A 22284-nucleotide genomic window follows, 5' to 3' on the forward strand; every position below is an offset into this window, starting at 1 on the left:
ATTTTTTCCATAAAATAAAACACACACTTTTCGTTTTCACCAATAATTTCATTGATTTGAATAATCTGAGCATGTCAGCTCTCACGTGGCAGAACACTGATTGTTCTCGGTTAATGTCTTGATTTGATTGCTCTCAACCTCAGCTGGCCTGCCTGTCCTCGGAGCACCGTCCAGCGAGAGGTCTCCAGCAGGAAACATCACGAACCCCATCTGACACGTTTGCTCAGTCACGGCCCCTTCCCCCCACACGGCGCACACCTTTTTTGTGTGTTTCAGTGGCGTTACCTCTCTTGAAATAATAAAGCACAGTGTGCTGAAAATGTTGCGTATTTTCTTCCATCTTCAGTATTAAAATGGCTGCACAAAAATTCACCAATTTTGACATTTTTTAAAAACGCACGCTGAAAGGACAGCTGTCACAATACAATCTAACAAAATTGTTTCAAATGGAATTAAAGACGGCTAAGCGCTACTGGAGCCCTCGTACGGGAAAAGCCAAAGGAGCTTCTGGCCAATCAGCCCCATCCCGTGGGGCCCCCGCTGGGCAGCACACGGGGAAGCGGCCGTCAGTCTGTGCACGGAGCTGCGTCTCTCTCGCCGCCGCTAATTCCAGAGCGTGTTCCCGGCCCTGAAAGGGAGCCCTGAGCCCATGAGCGGCCACTCCCCGTTCCCGCCACCCGTGGGCCCCCGGCAGCCGCGTCTCTTCTCTGTCTCCGTGGATTGGCCTGTTCTGGACGTTCCCTGTGAATGGAAAGAAAAGCAGGTGGCCTCTGGGGACGGCTTCTGTCACCCAGTGTAAGGCCTCCAGGGCTCGGCCGTGGCGGGGCAGGAGCCAGGGCGTCCCTGCTCTGTACGACCGTTGACTCGCCCCTGCGTGGACACGCCGAGGTCAGTATGGCCACGCGGCTGTGCCCCCTCTGGCAGTCGTGAGCACGCGGCTGCGGACGCGCGTGTGCTAGTGATGGTGTGAGTGCGTCTCCAGCGCCCTCGGGACCTGCCGGGTCAGCGGCAGCCCCGTGTTTAACCGTTGGCGGCTACGTGCAGTTTTAGACATTCAGCTAATGATGGTGCCTTTTATCAGCTGGAAGCCATTCACGGTCTGACTGGGACAGAAAGTGGCTGCAGGTCTGAAGTCATCGAGCCGGCAGGCTCTCAGGGTAGGGAGAGCCACTCCTCCCTCGCGGCACTGGCTCCCCGGCCATGCTCCCCGGCACCCTGCGGGGGGCCCTCCCAGCCAGCCGGCACCACGCGCCATCCCGGCAGGTCACCTCATCCCCGAGCGAGAGAAGCAGAACCTCTTCGAGTGTCTATTTTCAGCCCACACGCTGTCACGAAATCACGCTGTGCTCGGGCGCCGTCAGTCTGGATCAGCAGGAGAGGGAACATTTAGAAACTCCGAGTGAATGACGCTATTTCTGTCTTTTCCCCACAGTGCCCCGGGTCGCCTGTCATGCCACAGCTCTGCCGCGGCTGGGGACATGGTGGCTGCAGGCGTGCCTGGCACTGCCTCCTGATGAGGGTGACACACGCCGTCACCTTCTGGGTGGCCGACCCCACTGCCCGTGGCGGAGGGCAGAGCCGGCAACACGTTCTGGGGGACTCGGGCTGGGATCACGGGGGGTCACACTGTCAGACACCCCGCGTGCGCCCAGCTTCGGGGATCTGAGGTCAGCAAAGGGGCGGTGGTGACAGCTGTGCCGTGACCTCTCCTGAAGGGGACTCTCCACTGCCCTTTGAACATGAACGTCACAGAACCCAGCCCCTCCCCCTCCACAACTGTCTGGATGGAAAAGGAAGGAACTGAGTGACGTGTCACAGCAAAGACGGGCGCTGTTCTCACTCCGACCCGCGCGGCGCGGCCCTGCACTGTCCCGGAAGTGCGTTCAGGAGCCACGGATGGCAGAGGCGCCAAGTTTTGAAAGTTGGGGAAGAGTAGAAACACGGGGCTTGTGGCAGAGGGGCACCTCGCTGGTTTTCTCTAGAAATCACGTCCATGGGTGTCAGCACCCCCGGACGCAGGTGGCCCGTCACGTGGCCGAGGCACCGCACAATCATGCGTGTTGCGGAATCGACACGGGGGACTTGAACTGAATATCTTGACTTGCAGACTCGGCACCGCCCGCATTTAGCCCGTGTAACCGGGCTCGCCGCCGGCACGCTGTGTACTGTGGCCGCTTCCACGGCGCAGAACTTCCCCTTCGTGCTGCGGAGGCGGGGTGCATTTCGCAAATGACTCCTTTGAGGTTGAGATCTGTCAGAGGAATCAGGGGTGCCCTGGGGTCAATACTGGGAAGATTTCTGAGCAAACAGGTTGCACCTTCTGAAAGGCTTTGGGGGGCCCGAGGGCACCATGGAGAACGGCACAGCCCCTCGGCGGGCGGCTGCCGGCCTGACGTGAGGTCATCAACGCAGCGGGGGGCCGTCCTTCCTGGGACGTTAAGTCTGTACACGTCGTTAGCCACCAGAACGACCCCAATGTCATTTAAAGGCCAGTCTTTAAAAATCGTGTAACTATTACATCAGAAAAGAAACTGAACTTGCGTAGAGCAGGTTTCCTCGGCCGGCAGAGCACGGCCTTTGCGCCGGACCGGCCGTGACGTTTGTGCCTCTCGCTGCGACGGGGCTGTTGAGGACTCTGGCGGATAGTGTGGTCGTCACACCTCCATCTCAGCGTCGCCTGAGATGCTCCCCATGTTTAAAATCGAATGTTTCTTTTCCCCTTTTTCTCAAACGTGCCGCCCCAGCAGGGCACCAGACCGTGATGATCTGCTCGGTGCATACGGAGCGTGCGTGACTCCTGCGCCCGCCCCCCGCAGCACTGGTGCTGTGAGTGCTGCTGATTTGAGATTCATCTGTGCATTCAAACCAACAAAGTCCAATCAGACTGTACAGACAGAACCCGCAGGGAGCACAGTGCCGCCAGCCCTGAGCAGGAAGGGACGGGGGTGGGGGTGGGGGTGGGGGCAGCAGGACAGAGGCACGTGACCCAAGAAAGGGGCTGCGGGCTGTGCCCGGAGTGACCCTGTTCATTCACCAACCCCGGGAGGGGGCCCGTGTGCGCGCGCTGGGAGGAATGCGGGAAGCGAGGGGCCCCGCTTTGTTCTGTGGGTCTGACAAGAAGCAGGCACAGCCTGGACGGGTCTGGTATTAGGCTGTTCTTTTAACTTCCAGGTTTTCTCGGAGAGGGGCGGGCGGGGCAGGCAGACGGGAGGGTGTCTGAGCCCGGGCCTTCTGCTGAGAGCGCCCGCCTATCCGGAGGCGCTGGTTCTAGAGACCGAGGGTTTTGTGCATCGTTGGGCTTTCAGAAAGAGAATGGAAACATGAGATTTGACCGCGCTCAGGCTCACAGCTTTGGGGACTGGGGAGGACACGGTCAGTGGTGTTGATTCGGAAGCCAGACCGCCTGGGTGCTCGGCAGCTCCCTGCCTGAAAGTGGCCCCGGCGGCCCGCTCAGGCTCTTGGGCCTCTTTTCCCATCTGCGCAGTGGGAACAGGGGCTTATCCACTCCGCAGGGCCGTCTGAGGACTAAATGAGTCAATCCAGGCCAAGATCTTGATGCCGAGACCCGAGTACAGGAAGTCCTCATTTACAGGGTCGATCGGCTCTGTGACTTGAAGCCAAGTGACCACAGGCAAATGGATACAAACAAGAGTTACGGTCCCAGGGCATCTCATCAAAGTTACACCCACTGAACCCAGGGCTGTTGTTTGAGGCCCTGCTGGACTGAAGACGTGTTCACTGTACTGATCATGCGTCTACATCCTTCTCTTTACCTGTGGGAAGTGGAGTTCTGTGGGCTCCAGGCCCCACCGCGGCTCTCTGTTGTTATGGCTCTTGCCACCTTTGGCTGGATCCTACTCATCCTTCAGATCCCAGCTCTAAGCTCACCTCCTCCAGGAGGCCCTCCAGGCTAGGTGCCCTTAGTCATAAGCTCCCATAGCACCTTCTGCTTTGCTTTCCAACCACTTTTCAAGCAACGGCTTCCTTGTCTGATATCTGTCTTCTGCGCAGGCCTCATGCTCGCTCAGCGCCAGTCCAGTGGGCACCAGGGAGCCTTGCTGGATGAGGGGCAGGAAATTGAACAAACGCAGCCCCTGTCAGACTCAGCTCTGGGATGGCAGCTTTCTGGTGACCGGTCCCACATAGTTTCTAGAATATTCCATATTTTCCCTGTAATTTCAAGGGAATTTCTTTGACTTAGGACCACTTGGTTCAGTTTTCAGGTGACAGTGGGAAGAGTGGCATCTTTTTGGTGAGTGACTAGCTCATTCATTTTGTGAACATTGTAGGAGCTCACTAAAGGCTTCATTTTGAATAAATAAAATCGGGCCCATGCTTAAATTGTTCTTGTGTTTTACCAAGTTGCCCATATTGTAAATAAATCAAAGATTAAAAAATCATTTGGTTTCAATGCAGAGCTTTTGGAGGTAACACCTAAACCTCCCCAAACCCTCGCTCACGGCAAAGCGCCCGCCGCCTGGGGAGCCGTGGCCCTTCTCCGAGGCTTCCCCTCAGCGCACTGTGGAGCCCGCCCCGCGGCCCTCCCATGGGCAGAACCTCCCCCTGCTGAGCTGCTCTGTGAGCCCAGCCCAGCCCTGCTTCTCTCGGGCCATTCACCTGGGAGCCGATGCCCCGGCACTTCATCGCGGAGCGAATCGCCCTTCCGCCTTTCTGGACCTCGCCCTGGACTTGCGTTAGAACCTCTCCCCTGACCGTCCTCAGCTGTTCTCTGTGGTGGCCGCCGGGCCTGGTGCGGCCCCACACGCAGGACTGCGAGCTGCCCTGCCAGACGGCCCTGCTCCTGAGGCCATTTGTCCAAGGACAGACCGTCCGAAGCTCCGGGCCTTAAATGACACGTGGACGGTGGTCGCAGTCGGCCGGATGGGGAGAACCCGCTGCAGGGCCGGCTCCTTCGTCCCCAGGCGGCCGCGGGGTCCGCGCGGCTTCTCTGCGTGGGGCTTTGCCGGTACCCCCAAGTCTCCCTCTGGCCTCCTGGCCCCTCCCTGGAAGCCCAGCGGCCTCTGCTGTTCTGTTTGATGTCATCCGGTTCCTCCTTTCATGTGGGGTGGCCCTGAGTGGCTCCCCAGGCTCCTTCCTGAGTTTCTGCCCCTCTGTCCGGGCCCAGGTGTGTTAGACCTCTGCCGGCCTCGGCCTGGCCTGGGAAGGCCTGGGACAAACTCCTTCATCCCTCCAGTGTTCTGGATGGCGCGTGTACTCTCACATACATGTGGGTGTGCGTGCAACACATAGAGCCACACGTGCACTCTCACATGCGTACCTGCTCACGGAGCTGCACACACAGCCACGCACCCCCCCCACGCTTTCCCCATATGCATGCATACCCAAAGGCATGCACACACATGAATGTGTTCACACTTGCGTGCATGCACAGACCCACGTGTGTTCACACTCGTCGCACGCACGCACCGCGCCCCAGCAGGCCTTTGCTCTCCAGGGTCCGGCACCAGGCCCTCAGTGTTTGTTTTGGCCGCAGGGTCTCCCTGTCCCGACGGAGTTCACTGTGGCTGGTCTCCAGAGCTTGACGTTTAATTACCGGCTCTGAGGCCGCGCAGGAGAGTCCGGGCGGGTCCGTGGGGAGGGCAAGGGTGCGCTGGGGAGCTCGTCGGTGGACCGGCAGCTGGCCTGTCTGAGCTTGTTCCTTTGAAATAACCCAGAACAAAGGGCTAGTGATTAGGGCTCTCCCCGCGGGCTCGCCCTCCACCTCTGACACCCCATCCTGCCCCCACCCCCCAGCACAGGCAAGATGGGGACCCAGTGCCAGGTCTGCTGAGGGCCTTGCGGGGAGCCCTGAGGGGCACTTCCCTCCCGAGAAGGGGCAGCGCCTCTGTGCCCCTGGGCTCCCTCCTTACGGCAGTTTCCTCTGTTTCCAAGACACGGGTCCCTGCTGCCCCCCGCCCTCCGGCCCCAGTGACCTGCCCCGTCACCCCTTATACTGGGGGCGCCCGTTCCCTTCCTCATGTGTCCTGACTCCTCCTAGGAGCCCCTTTGGCCAAGAAACACCTATTCCCTCCACCCAGGGGCCCCTTCTCCTCCTTCCCTCTGTTCTCAGTGACCAGTTCCCCCGGAACTTCTGGTTCTCCTGCCACAGGGAGGAGCCGGGCCTACTTCTCTCTCTCCTGCCACCAAGTGACTGATCCGATCAGGGGGCATTAATGCAAAGCGAGCCTCCCCTCCATCACCAAGTGCAGGCTGGTCAGCTGTCACCCGTTCCTGCCCTGGTGGCACGTGGGACGCTTCACAGAGCCGGCGGTTTGCTCCCTGGCACGGAGCGCGCTCTCCCACGGGCCACCCGTGGTAGCAGAGGCCTGCTAGTGCTTTTTAAAGGTACACGGGAAACGCTCATACTGAACCCTTGGGGCAGAGCCACCCTTCTTGTTGCTGCAGCAGGCAGCTCTCCGTCGTGTGGCCTCTGGGGTCAGTCGTGGCCTTGATGGTCCTTGCGGAGCAGCCGGGCCTGCGTCTGAGCGGCCCCCTGTGCTGGAGGGCGGGCCGCGAATCCCAGGTGGCGAGGCGGCCCCGCAGCGAACGGCCTGGGCGAGGCCTGTGCTCTCGGGAAAGGGACGATACTCAGAATCCATTTAAGAAAAATGAACAGACTGTATTTTTTAGAACAGTTTTAGGTTTACAGAAAAATGGTGCTGAAAGGCCAGGCGTTCCCAGCCCCTCCCACCCCCTCTGCGTCGTTTTTCCGTTTTAGTGTCTGCGATCCTGTAGGACATCCATGACAATTGATGAGCCGATGTCGGTCCAGTATCATGAGCTACGGGCCCTGCTCTGCACGCGCTCTGAATTGTACATTCGCCCGATTTTGACAAGTCCTGGTGTCATGTAGCCACCGTACAATATCATAAGAAATAATTTCGCCAGCCTAAGAGAAATATGCTCCGCCTGTTCACCCTCCCGCCTCCCGAAACCTCTGGCAACCACCGATCTTTCTACCGTCTGAGTAGCTCTGTCTTCTCCAGAAGGCCATGTTCTTGGGATCATACGGAACGTGATCTTTCTCAGACCGCCTCCTTTCACTGAGACACACGTGTACACGGCTCCTCCGTGTCTTTCATGGCTCGATAGCTCATTTCTTCTCATTGCCGAATAATACATGCTCCCTAGTCAGCATGGACCCCAGTTTACTTATTCGTCACCTACTGGAAGGCATCTTGGTGCTCCCAGGTTTTGGTGATTACACATACAGCTGCCATTAGCCTCCGTGTTCATACGTTTTCACCTCGTTGGGGTGACTGTTGAGGCAAAGCTGCTTTTAGAACCAGGGCGTTAGAGTGTGTTTTCCTGAAGAGTCGGAAGGAGGGTGTTCTTCCCCTTCCTCCCAGGTGTGTGTCTAAGGGTGGAAACGAACAAGGTGAATGAGGGGCGATGCTCCTTTCCTCTGGGTCGTGGGTGCGCGGACCGGACAGAGGCCAGCGCGGCCCGCCCTCCCCGTCCCCGGGCACAGGGAGGAGTCCCTGCGCACGTCCTCCAGAAACCGCAGCGGAAAGGCGGCGCGCGTGTTAGTGACCCAGGGCCGGCCGGCTCGGGCCTGGCGCGGGTCCCTGTGGGATGCCGTGCGTGGGAAGAGAGTGGCCTGGAAGTATTTCATTTTCCTTGTTTTGCCTGATAATTCCATTTTCATTCCTCCCCCCAGGCCCCCGGTTTCTTCCTTGTGCGTTATTCCCTCTGTCGACTCCTCCATTGAGGCCCTTCTCCTCGTGTGGGTGTTCACGGGGCTTTTGTGGCCCCAGAATTAGCCCGCTTGGTTTTTTTATTCTCGGCGCTGCTGTTTCTGACCTCACTCCTTAAAGCCCCTTTTCTCCACAGCGTTTGTCCTGCCCTGACTTTCTCCTTTGACGCCTTCGGAGCTTTCCTTTCTCGCTGGAGAAAGAGGTTCAGTTTGCTGGGACCCAGCTGCGGCCGCCTTAGGCTTAACCAGCGCCACTGCTTTATAACCGGCTCTCACGGGACCACGGTCTGCGAGTGTGTGTGTGAATGTGTGTGAGTGTGTGTGTGGGTGTGAGTGTGTGTGAGGGTGTGTGTGAGTGTGTGTGAGGGTGTGTGTGTGTGGGGCTGTGAGAGTGTATGAGTGTGTGTGTGTGAGAGTGTGTGTGTGAGAGAGTGTGTGTGAGGGTGTGTGTGTGGGTGAGTGTGAGAGTGTGAGTGTGTGAATGTGTGCGAGTGTGTGTGTGGGTGTGAGTGTGTGTGAGGGTGTGAGTGTGTGAGTATGTATGTGTGAGGGTGTGTGGGGGAGCTGTGAGAGAGTGTGTGTGTGTGTGAGTGTGTGTGTGAGGGTGTGTGTGTGGGTAAGTGTGAGAGTGTGAGTGTGTGAATGTGTGTGAGTGTGTGTGGGTGTGTGTGAGAGAGTGTGTGTGAATGTGTGTGGGTGGGTGTGAGTGTGAGTGTGTGTGTAAGAGTGTGTTCTGATTACCGTATATGCTTGAATACAACAGGGTCAGGCTTATCGTTTGTCCTAAGCATCTTCAGAAGAGGGGACGTGCCTCACAGAGTCCTTAGTGGCCCCTTGGATGGGACGCAATCTTAATTACTTCATTTTCAACTACCCGGGCACTAGTCGGAGAACGGGCTCTGCTTGCCTCCCTGGTGCCTCGGGGTGCTTCCTGACGTCCCCCAAGGGAACCAGCAGAAAGGGAGGAAGGCACCGTCCCCCAGCTTTGTAATGGGGCTTCTGCCCACATCTCTGTTCAACAGTGAGAAAGGGGCGCCGGGCCCGAGGCACCAGCAGACAGCCTGTGTGCGTGGAAGGGAAGGCCCCTCCGCCGCGGGTCCCGGTCCCGGTCCCGGTGCGTCCGAGCCGACAGGCGACAGTTTAAAATGCTGATAATCGTCGACCTGGGTGGTTCTAACGACCACATACATGCTTTTGCCCTCCTTTTCTTCGTTCAGAAATCCAGAACGGCCCCTTCAGTGGTGTAGGCTCCCTGGTGGGCAGCAAACGCCTGGCCGTGCGCAGGTGAGCGAGCAGGCGACGAGGCAGCTCCCTGGGGGAGCCCCGGTGCTCAGCTCCCACGCCACAGGCCCTTCGCACTCAGGTGACCTGGGCTGTTTCTCCTTCCTCGGCCCCTGTCAGCTCTGAGTCCGTGATCAGGGTGCCCTTCCCTCAATGAGCGCCCTCATCCCCTCTGCGCCCCGATTCCCTGGGACCTTGTAAAGTGAGCACACAGGCAGGTGTGACGTCACTGGGCTCCAGTCTTCTGCCCACCAGAGCGCCTGCCCCCTGAAAAGGTGAACTTACGTATCATCAGCCGCCACTCTGGCCTCCACGCGGGGAGGTGGAAGGACAGACGGATTTTACTGCGTTCGGGTCTTTTCAAACTGCTCCCCCAAGTCTGTTGCCGTCCCCTCGGACGGGGGCTGCCCGCCGTCTCACCACCACGCGGCCACCTCTGTGCCCGTGACGGTCGTAGCTTGCTCCTAGCTTCCAGCGTCTGTCGCGCATCTTCTGGGACCTTCTGGTGCTGGGTTCTGCCTTCGGTGCCCCGCGTCTGCTCTGAAGTCCACTGGCGGTTGGAATCTGCAGCAGTGAACTCAAGCGCGTCGTATAAATATTTACTTTCTGATGGTGGCATTTTGGCAGAAAGCTTTGTGGGTGGGTTCACGGGGGGCTCTCAAACCATGTTTCCCCTGAGAAGAAAAATGTTATTTTTGTTTCTTCAAATGCCCATCTGACACATTGTGTGGTTTTCTTTATTTCAGAGACTTGAAGATAGAAAATTTGCTACTAGATGAAGACAATAACATCAAGCTGATTGGTATGACTTCTCTTTTTTTTCCTTTAAAGATCATCCTTTAAATATTGCGGTCAGTTGCCTGTTATTTGTTTCCGGATTGCTGCCTTAGAAAGTCATTCCTGGTCTATTTTTAACCCCCAGGCAACACCTCTAGGTCACTTCCTTTACCTCTAATATTTAATAATGGTTTTGAAAATGAAATTTAATTTTAAAAGTAATTTAAACATAAGTAGGAAGGTGAAGTGCTGTAAAGTGACCATAAAGTAAACTTCACGGCCCTGAATAAATATTTGTGGGTTACACATTCTTTGGGTTATTCAAGCTTCAACTTCTCCCTAAACTCCGACGGAGCTGAACTTTTATAGGAGGTGTTTGTATTTGGATTCACCATAAACCTTCTTGGAAACGGTGGAAGTGGTTAGGTTAGGAGGCGCTGCCCCTGGCTTGGCCATGTCTGAGTCTCTCTTCAGTGCGTGCTGGGTGGGAAGGCAGCCTCCCGTCCGCGTGGCCGGCCCCGGGACAGGGCGCAGGCGGCTGTGCAGAGAGAAACCCCCAGGGCCCCGCTGGGCTGGGTGTGTGCCCCCTGGAAGGAGGCTCCCGGGGAGGGAGTCACGCCTGGCGGGGTCCATAGTGAATGCTCTGTGGCTCCTTCTTGAGGAGGTTTCGTTTCTCTCCAGACCTGTGTGGTGGCTCCTGGCAAAGTCCCAGGCGGCATGTCCACGCCCAGGTGCTAGACAGTGCCCACTGTGACCCCTCTTTTCTATCTTCCCCACCTCGAGTGCTAGGAATTCCTTCCACGCCAAGGCTTGGAAAAGGTTTCGTCTTAGGAGAAAAGAGCAGGATCAGGACAACTTGGTGAATTTGGCTTCTGTGCTCAAGAAGGACATTTGTTTGTCAACTGCTGGAAACCGTCTCAAGACTCTAAACGTCATCAAACGACCGATTAGATACTCTGTCATACAGTCAGGTCCCGACTCGACAGCAGGCCCAGGGCTGCAGGGACTCCAGGCCCCTCGGCCGGTCACGAAGGGCCAGTGACAGGCGGTGATGAGCCCACCTGGTACCGGAAGAGGAGCCACTAGGAGGGAGCCACCTTTTCTCCCCCAAAGATCTGAAAGAATGTCTTCTGAGAAGATATTGGAACCATGCGGAGAATGTTCTCCTTATCAGATTGTTCCGCTCCTGCATGTCGGTCGTCCCCGGGGCGAAACCGGCAGCTTTGCACAAGGCCTGTGACTCACCTGCGGCTGTCGGCCTGGTCCCCGTCTGCGGCAGGAACCCAGGCTCAGCTTGGTGGGGCTGGGAGGGGAGACGGGAGGTCATTTGGAGGTTCCCTGGAAGGCTGACCTGTGACCTGCCATCAGAAAATGGGGTGACAGGGACAGCGGTGCCCTAATGGCAGCCGAGCGTATAAGCAGACCGGCCATGTGACGGCTGGTGCACGTGCCAGAGCGGTGGGGCCCGAGGCTGGTGTTTGGCCAACTGTTTGGTCTCCAGGCGGGTCCCCGTCCCCCCGCTTCAGTGCCCGAGCGGTCCCCTTGCGCCCCTCTGCCTCGCTGCTGCCTGCGTGCTGGCCCTGTCCCCACTCCCCCGTGAGAGCCCCGGACGGCCGCTGGGGTAGAGAGACGCGTGCTGTGGGATGACCAGGGTTGGGAAGCTCTGCTCGGAAGGTTCTGGAGGAGCCTGTCAGTGTCACCATCAGACGCATTTCTAAGGAGCTCACAGACGGACCGTGTGACAAGACCTGTGACATGAGATGCGGGCACGGGGGACCTGAGCCAGAGCCCCGCCCCCTGCGCGCGGTGGGGGGAGCGTGAGGGCAGGTTGGGGACCAGGAACCAGGGGCTTTTCTCCTGGGGTCCGCGCTCTTGATTTCTTTTTCTCTCTTTTCAGAATTTGTTTCGGGTACAGGGGACGTGACTGTCATTTCGTGTTAGTTTCAGGGGTGCTGGAACACCCCAGACCAGGAACCGTGGCACCCAGATGCCAGCACCCTCAGCCTGGCAGCACCGGGCTGGCTCCCAGCCTCGTGTTCCAGCCTTGGTACCCCAGGGTGGGGGGCTGCCAGAAACGGGGGTCAGAAAGCGGAATTCCCGGAACGGCTGCCCCGGGGCTCTGCGCCCTGACTCTCCCTCTGCAAGGACACTCGCGAGTGGCGGAAGCCAAGAGGGAGCCCGCCCCACCCCAGAGGGCACCTGGAGATGGGGCTGATTTAGCAGGATCTACGTTTCCTTGTTCTTTCCCAGGACGCGAGGGAGGCACGGGAGTGAAGCTCGTCAGGGTCTCGGAGGGTTTCTTGCCCCTGGGGTTGAGCAGTTTGGATCAGGTATCTCTCCATCTGTCTTTCTGCAGCTTGAAAGCCCTTTGAACGCTTTCTTCCAAGAGATTTTACCGTGTTTTTCAGAGGCTGATTATAGCTATTACCATTCTTCTTAATCGTTTTTCTTTGAAATATTTTGATTTAAATCACTTTCCTGAAGCCAGGTTTCAAGTCAACCAGAGTTAACCTGGAGTCAGGGTGGATATCCTCAGGGTTTTTTCCTTTCAGAAACAAAGCAGAGGGCTGACCGTTCAGGATAAAGCCGGTGGGAGAGCCATGCCTGGGGACACAGCTGGGCCTCAGGTTTCCAACACGGTGTCCCCGGGTGCGTTTTCAGATTCCTGTGGCCGGGCTCGGGAAGACCTGGGGACAGCTCACTGGGGTCAGCCGATGGATCTGATGCCCCCCGGGGGCCTTCTGGGAGCTCCCCTCTTGTATCAGCTGGGAGCTCCCCTCCGTATCGTGTCCTGAGTACAGGCACGTGTCTAAAACGTTCCTCATTACAATTACAGGCGGGAGACGCTGGTGATTTCTGCACAAGATGTTTTACATTAAACCCTTCGGGCTAGGTCAGCCTCAGCCACTTAAAATGCATGTTTTTTCTTCTCCGCTCCCCCACCCCTCTGCTAACTTATCTTCCTGAAACTGTGCTTAAGATAAGACAAGACTGTTCCCAAACTGGCCTGGGAACCGGCTGGGCGATCTGGCCTCTTATCTCGGCGGGGTGATCTGGCCTCTGATCTGCTTGCTGGCCCGGGTCTGCTATCAGGCACGTCTTTAGGGTTAGAGACCAGGCGCCGAGAAGCGGAGGGAACGGGAAGTCCCTTGCATTATGGGCAGGAAGCCCAGGGAGAGGGCGAAGGGGTCCTGTGTTCCTCTCAGAAGTCTGAGAGCGAGTCCTCTGGGCCTCCCAGGAGACAGGCTACGTATGAAGCTTCCCTCAGAGTGTTGCCCAAGTCATGTACATCTTTGCTCTCCGTGCTGGGGTCCCACTGGGTCCTAGTGGGTGCCCTTCAGGCATTCGTGGCTTCCTGAACATTCCCTCAGCTTGACTTTCAAACTGAAAGCGTTTCTGCAGACATCCAGGGCAAAGCTCAGGATGGCTTTTCTCCCTAGAGGAGTGTTCCCCCGCCCCTCTGCCTTTTCTTGGGGCAGTGGCTCTGCAGGAGGGAGCAGGCCCCGAGGCCCCTTTGAGCAGAGATCCCCCATGATGGGTGTCTGGGAGCTGGCCCCCGGGGCCTGCTTGGGCAGGTGGGGTGGGGCCTGCTAGTGCTGCCTGGCCCTGGGAACAAAAACGGGGGCCAGGGGAGGGCGGAAGGGCAGGGAGCAGAGGAAGAGGGCGGGGGTGGGGGTGGGGGGGCTTCAAGAATAAAAAGGGATCATCACCAAACTAACGACCAGTTAAACATGGGGGCAGACAGCCACTCTGCAGTTGGTCGGCCAGTCCCGGTGGTGGGCTCGTCTTCACCCCCAGCCCTGTGTTCGAGACTCCGAGAACCTTGAAGTTTTCAGAGCTCTGCCTGGACAGAGTTTGGAAAGTCGCCGCCACCGTACAGCCGGCCGCACTCTGTGCCGGGAGCGGCCTTGGAAGCGTCCTGACCCTCAGTGTGTGATTCCTTCCCATCCTGCTGTCCTGAGCTTGCCCGGTAGTCACGCACTTGGCGGCTGGAGACACGTTAAAGGCCAGGAGGAGATACAGCAATGAACTCAGACATAAATCCTGCCAGTTGAAAAAGGGCGGCGCATCTTGTCTGCCCACAGTCCCCTCCTGACTGAGCCCTGTGGGCCGAAGTCCTCTGTTTGGGGACGAGAACCATCCTGTTGACATCGACGTGTCAAGGAGGAGCTGTGACGTGGAGTCTGAGCTCGGCCAAGAGTGGGGACAGGTGTCAGAGCTCACAGCTGTCGCGTCACCAATCTTTAAGGTCTAGGAGAACACACTGCCAAAGGCAGGAGGACCCAGGGCGCTGTGGGTGTGTGGCCTCCTCTCCCCTCTTCCCCGGTGCCTCCGTTGCCCAGGGACACAGTGACGCGCTGCGGTCCCTTCGTCTCTTCCCACCGCTCTCCTCCTGGGGCTGTTTCTGCAGCCAGTGCTCAGCGTGTCTGAGTCATGGGGCATGTGCTGCTCCGCTCCTCAGATCACCATCTGTCACCGCACGCTTTGGGAGCAGTGTCCAAAGCCTGCGTGAAATGGAAGCATTCTGCTGGAGGAGCCAGCTCTCCGCGGCAGGACCGCGTGTCCCTGGGGGTGACGCTGACACCAGCCGAGAAGATCAGTCTTCCTTGCGCGTGTCCCCAGCGGGTCACGCGGAAGCCCGGTCGCGACTCCAAGGCCCCCCGCGTGGCCGCGCCTCCGCCTGCATCCTAGAAAGCAAAGCCTCTCCTTTTCCTGAGTGACTCACTCTAACACTTGCTAGAAACGTGTTTCGGTCCCACGTTCTCGTGGCTGGAGCTGCATTTCACAGTGAGGCCTGACAAATGTCTCCAGCTCAGCCGGGGGCGGGGGGGGGGGGAGGCCCCGTCCTGGAGGTTAGAGTTTGCGCTGCGGGGCTTCCTGTTGGCTGCCTGGGGAGGTGTCAGCCGGGGAGGCCGTTTCCTTTCCCGCTGCCTCTCCTCCTGCCTGTTCCACACCCCGTTTTCTCACGCCCTTTCTGTCCCCTCTTCGCAGACTTCGGGCTGAGCAACTGTGCGGGGATCCTGGGCCACTCGGACCCGTTCAGCACGCAGTGCGGCAGCCCCGCCTACGCTGCGCCAGAGCTGCTCGCCAGGAAGAAGTACGGCCCCAAGATCGACGTCTGGTCCATGTGAGTCGTGGGCCTGGAAAGGCGAGGGCTCCCTGCTGCGGCCCCACCCCTTCCCTGAGAGACGGCGTTTCAGTGTCGGAGGGGACGCGTTAGGTCGTAGGCTCTGGCGCAGACCCTCAGAGGTTCTCCGGGGCCCGGGTTTCCACCCCTTCCTCCTGGTCCTTCCTCCGCACACTGCTGGAGAGCCTGTCCCGAAATTCATTCAGCGGCTGGGGAGGCCGGAAAACAAAGGCCTGCACTCAGAGAACCACCTGTTTTGCTGCTTAGAGCCTCCTGTGGCTTGTGCACCGGCACCCGCGCAGACTCAGCCCAGTGGCGGGTGGCGGGTGCCACACTCCCTGCAGGGTCTTCTGCCCCGGCACCCCCGCCTCTGGGCCTTGCACGCCTCCTTCCCTTGCCGAGGGGCCTGTCTGTCGCTCGCTGCAGTTTCGATCTCGGGTCACCCTGCGGAGACCGTCTCTGTGTCCCCTGTCACAAGGGTCCCCTGACGCGGTCCCCTCACCCTGCTCACTCCCTTGCCAGCACCCGCCTGTGCGCTGTGTTCTTGTTTGTGACCGTGCGTCTGACCCCTCGGTGCCGCCTGAGGGGGGGCACCCGCCTGGCCAGCTCCCAGGGCCCGGCTCAGGGGCGCCCCCGGGGCCGAGCACAGGCCTGAGGGACAGAGGCCTGGGTGGCGGTCAGAGCCGTGGCCACCGAGCCCAGGTCCCTCCTGGCCCCTCAGCATCACGTGTCAGTCCCTTGCTCTGGGAAGTGGCCTTCAGACAGACAGACAGACAGACAGAGCAGGCTCCGGATTAGGGTGTGGGAGCGGGAGACGGGAGGCGCTGACCAGAACCAAGGGGGCACTGTTCCGGGCCCCGCCCGGCGCCTCCTGCCTTCCCCCACGTCGCTGCGGGAAAGCCCTGTGATTTGGTTCATGGTCACCCAGCGGAACCGTGGCTCTGTCAGCCCCACTTCACTGAAGAAGAAACCGACCGTGGGAGAAATTCATACGGTGTCCCGGGGTCACGGAGCCGTAAGTGAAGGACTGGCGGTCTCCGGGGTCTCAGGAAGGAGGACTGGGTCTTGACCGCAGTGTGCACAGCCTTGCGTGGACCCCGCAGCTCGTCGGAGGCCACGCCTCCTGACCCTGGCGCTGGCCCCCACCCACCCTCTAACGCCAGCTTCCTGCCCCCGACGCGGCCCGCCTCCTCGCACCCCGGCATGCTCCTTTCCCCGGGGCTGCCCTCCTGGCACGTGCAGACTGGCTTGGGGGCCTCCCTTGTCTCCGCAAGGCCCCTGACCTCTGCTCTCCTGGCCTCACCCTGTGGCCATCGAGTCACCTGGGTCTGCAGATTGAGGGGCAGGGACCCCCCGGCTTGTTCCAGGGATTCTTCAGCACCTGGCACGAAGCCCGGACTGGAAAGGAGGGGAGGGAGGGAGGGACAGGCACGCCATCCAGGTGAGCAGGAGTAGAGGGTCAGAGCCCACCGTGGGCAGAGGAAGCCAGATGACGGCTGCGACCAGTGCCGGGGTCTAGAAGGGGAGGGATCCCGAAGTCCACTGGAAGGCAGAGGGCACAGACAGGAGAATGGGGGTCTGAGGGCCCCAGAATTCCTCAAACTTCCCCGGAAAGGTCCAGCTCTCCCCAGGACCCCTGCTTGTCACAGGGGAAACATGGGAGTCGGGAATCCACTTCCATGGCTGATCCCCAGGATGCGGACAGGAGAGGGGCTGGCGGGGTGGGGGCTGTCCCGCCAGAGGCACTCACAGGCCTTTCCCCGTCAGCTCTGCCCCCTCGCCGCCTCCCACGGGGCACGGCCAGGCAGTGGGGCGGTGGGCGTGTGCCGCGGGCGGGCTGCCGGCAGGAGCCGCTGCGGGGGCCCTGGGGATGGGGTGCATTGCTGATCACGGACTGCTGGGCCCCGCGTCCCTCCGCATCCTTCCCAGCACTGCGCCCCAGGCTGCCGCTGCCCGCCCAGCAGGGCTGGTGCAGGAAACGAAATGCTGTCTCGGTTCCTTCCAGCGCGCGGGACCTCCGGCAGGTGCTGGGCACGTGACTTCCCTCAGTGCGGACTTATCGCCTGGATGAATATGAATATTCTCTCCTTAACAGGGAACCCATTTATGCTAAATGGGAAGCTCTGAAAGAGACAGATTTTGCACAAAAAAGTGAGGAAAAAAGACTATGGAGAGTGGGGAGCCTGAAAGACCAAGAGATTCGGGGGTGTCATGTGGTGACAGGGAAGGGGGTGGGGATGTGGTGACCAAGGGGAAGTGAAGACCGTGGCTGGGAGAGCGGGAGACGGTTTGCCCCTGAGGCCTTGCCCTCGAGGGGACTGGACAGTATGGGGTGGTCTCCAGTTGTCATGGTGATGGGGCTCGCCTGCGGAAGGGGACCCTTTCCAGCCGCCCCTGGTGGGGCAGGTGCGTCCTTGGGCCTGGGCGTAAGGTGGGAGGCTGGGCCGTGCAGCCAGCGGGGCGCTCGTAGCACACGCGGGAGCCTTTGCTGCCCGGTTCTGCACCACGCAGACGCTGGCCCTGACGGACAGTGGTGTGGCTCTGGGGGCCCCGGGGGGCCTCGGGGGGACCAGAAGCTGCAGCCCCAGGCGCTGTCCCGGTGCCCATGGTGCCCCACGGTGGGGAGTGGGGCTGGAGATGCTTCCCTTTGCTCAGTCGTGAAGTTCCTTCTAATGAGCGGGGTTTTCCCTGGAGCGACCCTGCCAGCCGCCCCTGCCTGCACCCCTGAGAGGGTGAGGCTGCATGGCCACACCCCGCTCACAGGGACGGCATTTGGAGGTGAGGCCTTGGCAGGTATTGAGGGTCCGATGAGGTCATGTGCGTGGAGCCCCCACGATGAGACGACTGTCCTTCTAAGGAGAGAGTCGAGAGGCTCGCTTGCTCTCCGACGTGTGAGGACACCATCAGAAGGTCTGCGGGCCAGCAGGGCTCTCCCCAGAGCCAGCCACGGACGCCCAGCTTGTGGGGACGACGTCTGTCGGTTAAGCCACCCTGCCTGTGGTGTGCGTGACGGCACCGCCACGGACTAAGCTACCTGCTCGCCTGCACGGCTCACTGCAAACAGAGAGCACCCACGGCTGCCCGCTGGGCTCAGTCTGCTCCTGCAGGTCCAGGCAGAGCCCGCCGGCTGGAGGGGAGGCGGGGGACCCTCCAGGCGAAGGGAGCGGCTTCTGCAGAGGCGGGAAGGCCGCCGATCGCCCTGAGCACCAACGGAGAACTTCAGAGCCTCCTGCGAGGGACTCATTTTCCGCCTCTTTGGGAGGTTGTGTCTGAGATGCGGTTGGTTTCTGTGTGCTGCCCTCGACTTTGCTGTCGGAATTGGAAATGGAAAGCCCGAAGAGAATTTAATTTAAAAGGCAGTTAAACAGTGAAATGGAACCAGTTTTCTCTCTGCGTCAGACCCTGTTATGACCCAACACCCCTTTTTATGGCTCGGAAACGGCAGCAGAACAAAGAGCTTGTTTCCCACATCAAAAGCCAACGCCCCGCTCCGAAGGGCTTGGGCCTCGCCGGGCGGACGGGCCTTTTCCCAGGACTTGAGCCTGACAGAGGCAGGAGAGCAGCCTGTCCTTGGGCGAGAACACTCCTCCCCTGCACGGGGCTCCGCTCCCCCTCCTGCAGTGAATCCGCAATGACCTCAGTGGATGGAGCGTGTTGCCTCCATCTTGGGGGGGGGTCCATTATTCCCCTACGTGGCCCACACATGAACTCTTTAAAATCGCTCCCATCTTTCCTTTCATCCCGGCGAATGAAATATCTGGATCTGGATCTGCAGTGAACGTGGAGATTTCAGATTCAAAACCAAAAATGTTCGTTCCGGTGCAGTGAACCTTTTTTATGGCTAACTGACTTTTCCTCCGAGTGGCATATAGGGTAATTTAAAAAACTTTAATGCAGATACACTTTTTAAATGAAAAGAATCAAAATTAACTTTATTTTCAGAATATTATCGGGCTCGTTTGAGATCAGTGGGGCCTCTCTAAGGGTAAGGAAATGGAAATGGGGGTTCTAGCCTTAAAAGATTGAGAGTCCAGTATTTTTTCACCCAAAGCCGCTCTTCGCTGTCCCCGGGCGACCGGGGTGGGCACATTGTGGGAGGCCTGGTGCTCGTGGGGCAGGTGCACAGCACACGGTGGGCGCCGCCCCGGCCTCGCCGAATCGAGGGCGCGCGTGAGGAGCCGTCTCCCGCGCTGGCTTTTGGGTAGACCAGTTGGCCGGGTAGAGTCCCTACAGACCTGGCTGGCAATTCAGGAGGGAGATTTATTCCAGGGCTTGACTCTGTTTTCCTAAAAGAGTAACATAGGGCAGGACAGCATGTTCTCTCCATTCAGACTCCTCAGAACGACGGGCGGCAGGAGCAGGAGGTGGAAAGAGGAGACCTGTGGCTTCTGTCGGGTCATGTGGAGCTTTTGATTTTTAAAAGAGGAGCTTCCTTTGGCTTGTGAGGTTTTTCAGTTACAAAACCTAAGACTTTTTTCTGTAGTTAGCATGTGCATTTAAAGTAAGATAGAAAAGGGAAAGGAAGAGAGGAAATGGAAAAAAGCCTTAAAATCCATAAAAAATGATTCCTTGGTGAAGAGAGATCAGTTAACGGAGCCGTCGTGACGCATGAGGTTTTCCAAACGGATGGATCTGTTTCCACTCTCGAGACCTGTAACCAGAATTTGTACTGAAAGCTGACGCTGCTGAAAGATGGAAGGAGATTGCCGTTAGGTGCAGGGTTGTTTTAGATCTTTCCGAGGTGATTTCTTGCTTAGAGAATCACGTAGAAGCCAAATGTTGGCTGAAGGTGCTGGTGGCTGCATCTGGCGGAAACGGGACAGTGTTTGGGGATCCTGCCCACCTGTGACAGCGGGTCATCAGACAGACGCTCCACCTGCCAGCAGAGCTCTGTCCACGGCTTTGTCCCTGTGTCATGCTCAGGTTGCGGCTGATTTCCCCAGGGAGCTGACTCTTTCTTCTCAAGGGTGACAGGTGACACCCTAGCTTTTCCTCCAGGGAGCATGGGCTCCTGATTTAATTCCCACGTTTCCCCATTTCCATTTTCTGGGGCCTCTTCCCCAATTCTTCCAGCTGCCTCTCGGGGTCATTTTTCTTTCTCTTTTGTCACCAGCGTGTTCCACCCTGGCCGGCACCTTTGGGGTTTCTTCCACCCAACGATGACTGCCCCGTGTTTCTTTCTGCTTAGGAAAACCTGAATCGTGTTTGCTTGTTGCCTCCCTGCCTCCCAGAGTCTTACCACTCGCTTTCTTTAAAACTCTCTGTGGTTCTCGGGGCCGCATGTCTGCTGTGGGGAAGCTAGAAATTCCCCGGGCCATGTTTCAAAGCCCCGTCAGGGACTTCTGAACGCGCTTTGGAACCTGCTAATGCTGTGAGATTACAGAGATTTATAAGCTGCATCCCACGTTTTTCCTGGGTGGTCTCATGTGCTTCCAGAATGTCATGGGGACCAGCCCTCTCTTTGTCCGGACATTAAAGGTCTGCAGAGACGCCAGGGAGAGGGCTTAAGTCGCTCAGCCTGGTTTCCCTCTTAAAGTCTCTCTGGGACCATGCGACTGTTAATGTCGGTGACCCTAATTATTTGGCAAACATGACACACGTTGCACCTTCTTTTTCCTGTTTCTTTTCTTTTTTTTTTTTTTTTTAAGTTTTGTGGCGCAATGGGTCCCATTTGTCAGGCAGTGAATTTATGCCAAAAAACCAGCGTCCAGCTCTTTCTGTGGCTCAGTTCATTTCACCTGCATACAGCCTGAGCGGCGAGCGCTGTTCCTGTCCATGTTTTGTAGACAAGAGGCCCCAAGGTGAGGGGGCAGATGCTGTTTAAGGGTTTGGGACCGTACTTGTTCGTGACAAACTCTGCCCAGGGAATGGAGTTCTGGGATCCGTATGGTAAAGGAGCCAGTTGGCGTCACTGTGAAAACGCTCGCTCGGTCCTGGCCCGGCCTCAGCGGTTCCTGGCGCCGCCTGTAAGCCAGGCACCTGCCACCTGTGTGTGTGTGGTAACAAGGAGACAAGAAGTGTAACGTCTCAGGGACTCCTTGAAGAAAGAAACGTTCCTAAAGGTGTTAGAGTTGGCCCCCCCAAGCTCCTCCTGTGACGTCACGGTCACGTTCTGTGCTGTTCACACACCCACCCGCGGCAGGAGCTCTGTGTTCCCTAAAGATAAATGGAAATTTAAAAGGCCAGAGAGACTCGGGCTCGGGAGCGTGCCTGGGCCTTTCCCATCCCCCTCTGCTTCCGCATCACCCCCCACCCCCCGGCCTGTTACCTTTGCCTACCTCTGTCCTGAACCCCAAGGGCCCTCCCTTTGCTTCTGTAACATGTTTCCTGAGCCTGGACAGCCCAGCTGGTTCACTTCTACTACTTCTGTTACTTACTAAGTAAACCTCTTATAATTTGGAAAAAAAAGAGAAAGGTCATAGGGCGGTGTTCTTCAAACTTGAGTACGTGCTGTACAGCCTTCTTGGAAAAGAAAAACATTCTTGGTAACCCCTCTGCTGGACTTATTTTTATTTAAATTTTATTTAACAGGTTCATGAACATAAAATTAAACTCCTTTTATTTATGGCTCTGTACAGACACAAACCAAAAATAATGTTCATGTTAAATATAACCCATCTAAAAGAACCCCCAGATATTCAAAGGAGCCACGTGATTGCAGCAGTGGCTCGGACCCGTCAGGGCTGAATTGCTGAGCACAGTCCGCCTGGGGCTCTCGCTGCGGGGCGTGGCGGGGCGGGCTCTGCATGGCCGCCTGCCCAGGGACCACCCCCTTCGCCCTGCTCCCAGTGGCTTTCACGCTGGGGGGTGCGCCCGGAACCTCGCAGGGCCCGTGAGCACAGACCACAGCCGCCCGAGGGCCTGAGTCAGCAGGCCTGGGTGGGCCGAGGGGTCACCTGCTAGCAGGTTCCCGGGTGACGCTGCGTTGGCCTGACGACCACCCGTGGGAACTGCTGCACCCCTGGGCTTCCTTTCCCACAGAGAGGGGCGCAGACACGTCATTGACAGATGACCACGTCTCCTTCCTGCTTAGCCTGTGACAGTCAACGTGGTGTATTTTAGAAAAAGCTCTGGGTCGATAAACGAATACAAAAAAGCAGGCTGTGGCGTGAAGGGCGAGCCGGGGGGGGCGCGCGTGGCTGTACGGGGCTCGTCCAGTGCGCCGGGCGTGGGGGTGGGGGCTTTGTTCCCGGTTTCGTAATCACCAAACAATGAGGAGAGGCGGAACTGGAGGTCTCCTGGAAGGTGTCCAGGTGCCTCGGTTGAGAAACAGTCTGCGGTGGGTACACCTGCCCGCAGAAACGTGACCCTGTGTGCGCACCAGCCTCGTCAGCGTGGGGCACGCACGTCAGCGCCACGACTGAGGCACGACACACAGGTGAGCCGCGGCAGGGTCACCTGC

At 58.4% G+C, this 22284-nt stretch overlaps 1 protein-coding gene across 4 annotated transcripts in view; it reads left to right on the forward strand.

Moving 5' to 3' along the window:
- HUNK (hormonally up-regulated Neu-associated kinase) overlaps positions 1 to 22284 on the forward strand; it is a 67891-nt gene that overhangs the window by 26576 nt on the left and 19031 nt on the right. For all 4 annotated transcript variants that reach the window (XR_016509885.1, XM_090271409.1, XM_090271406.1 and 1 more), the window contains exons 3-4: positions 9724 to 9779; positions 14747 to 14882. Coding sequence is in view for 3 of the 4 variants with exons in the window: in XM_090271409.1 (XP_090127535.1) it covers positions 9724 to 9779; positions 14747 to 14882 (192 nt within the window). In the remaining variant the exon portion in view is untranslated. The remainder of the gene's footprint in view (positions 1 to 9723; positions 9780 to 14746; positions 14883 to 22284) is intronic.

Source organism: Furipterus horrens, unplaced genomic scaffold, assembly GCF_987537825.1.
Source record: "Furipterus horrens unplaced genomic scaffold, mFurHor1.1.pri manual_scaffold_1, whole genome shotgun sequence".
Lineage (NCBI taxonomy): Eukaryota > Metazoa > Chordata > Mammalia > Chiroptera > Furipteridae > Furipterus > Furipterus horrens.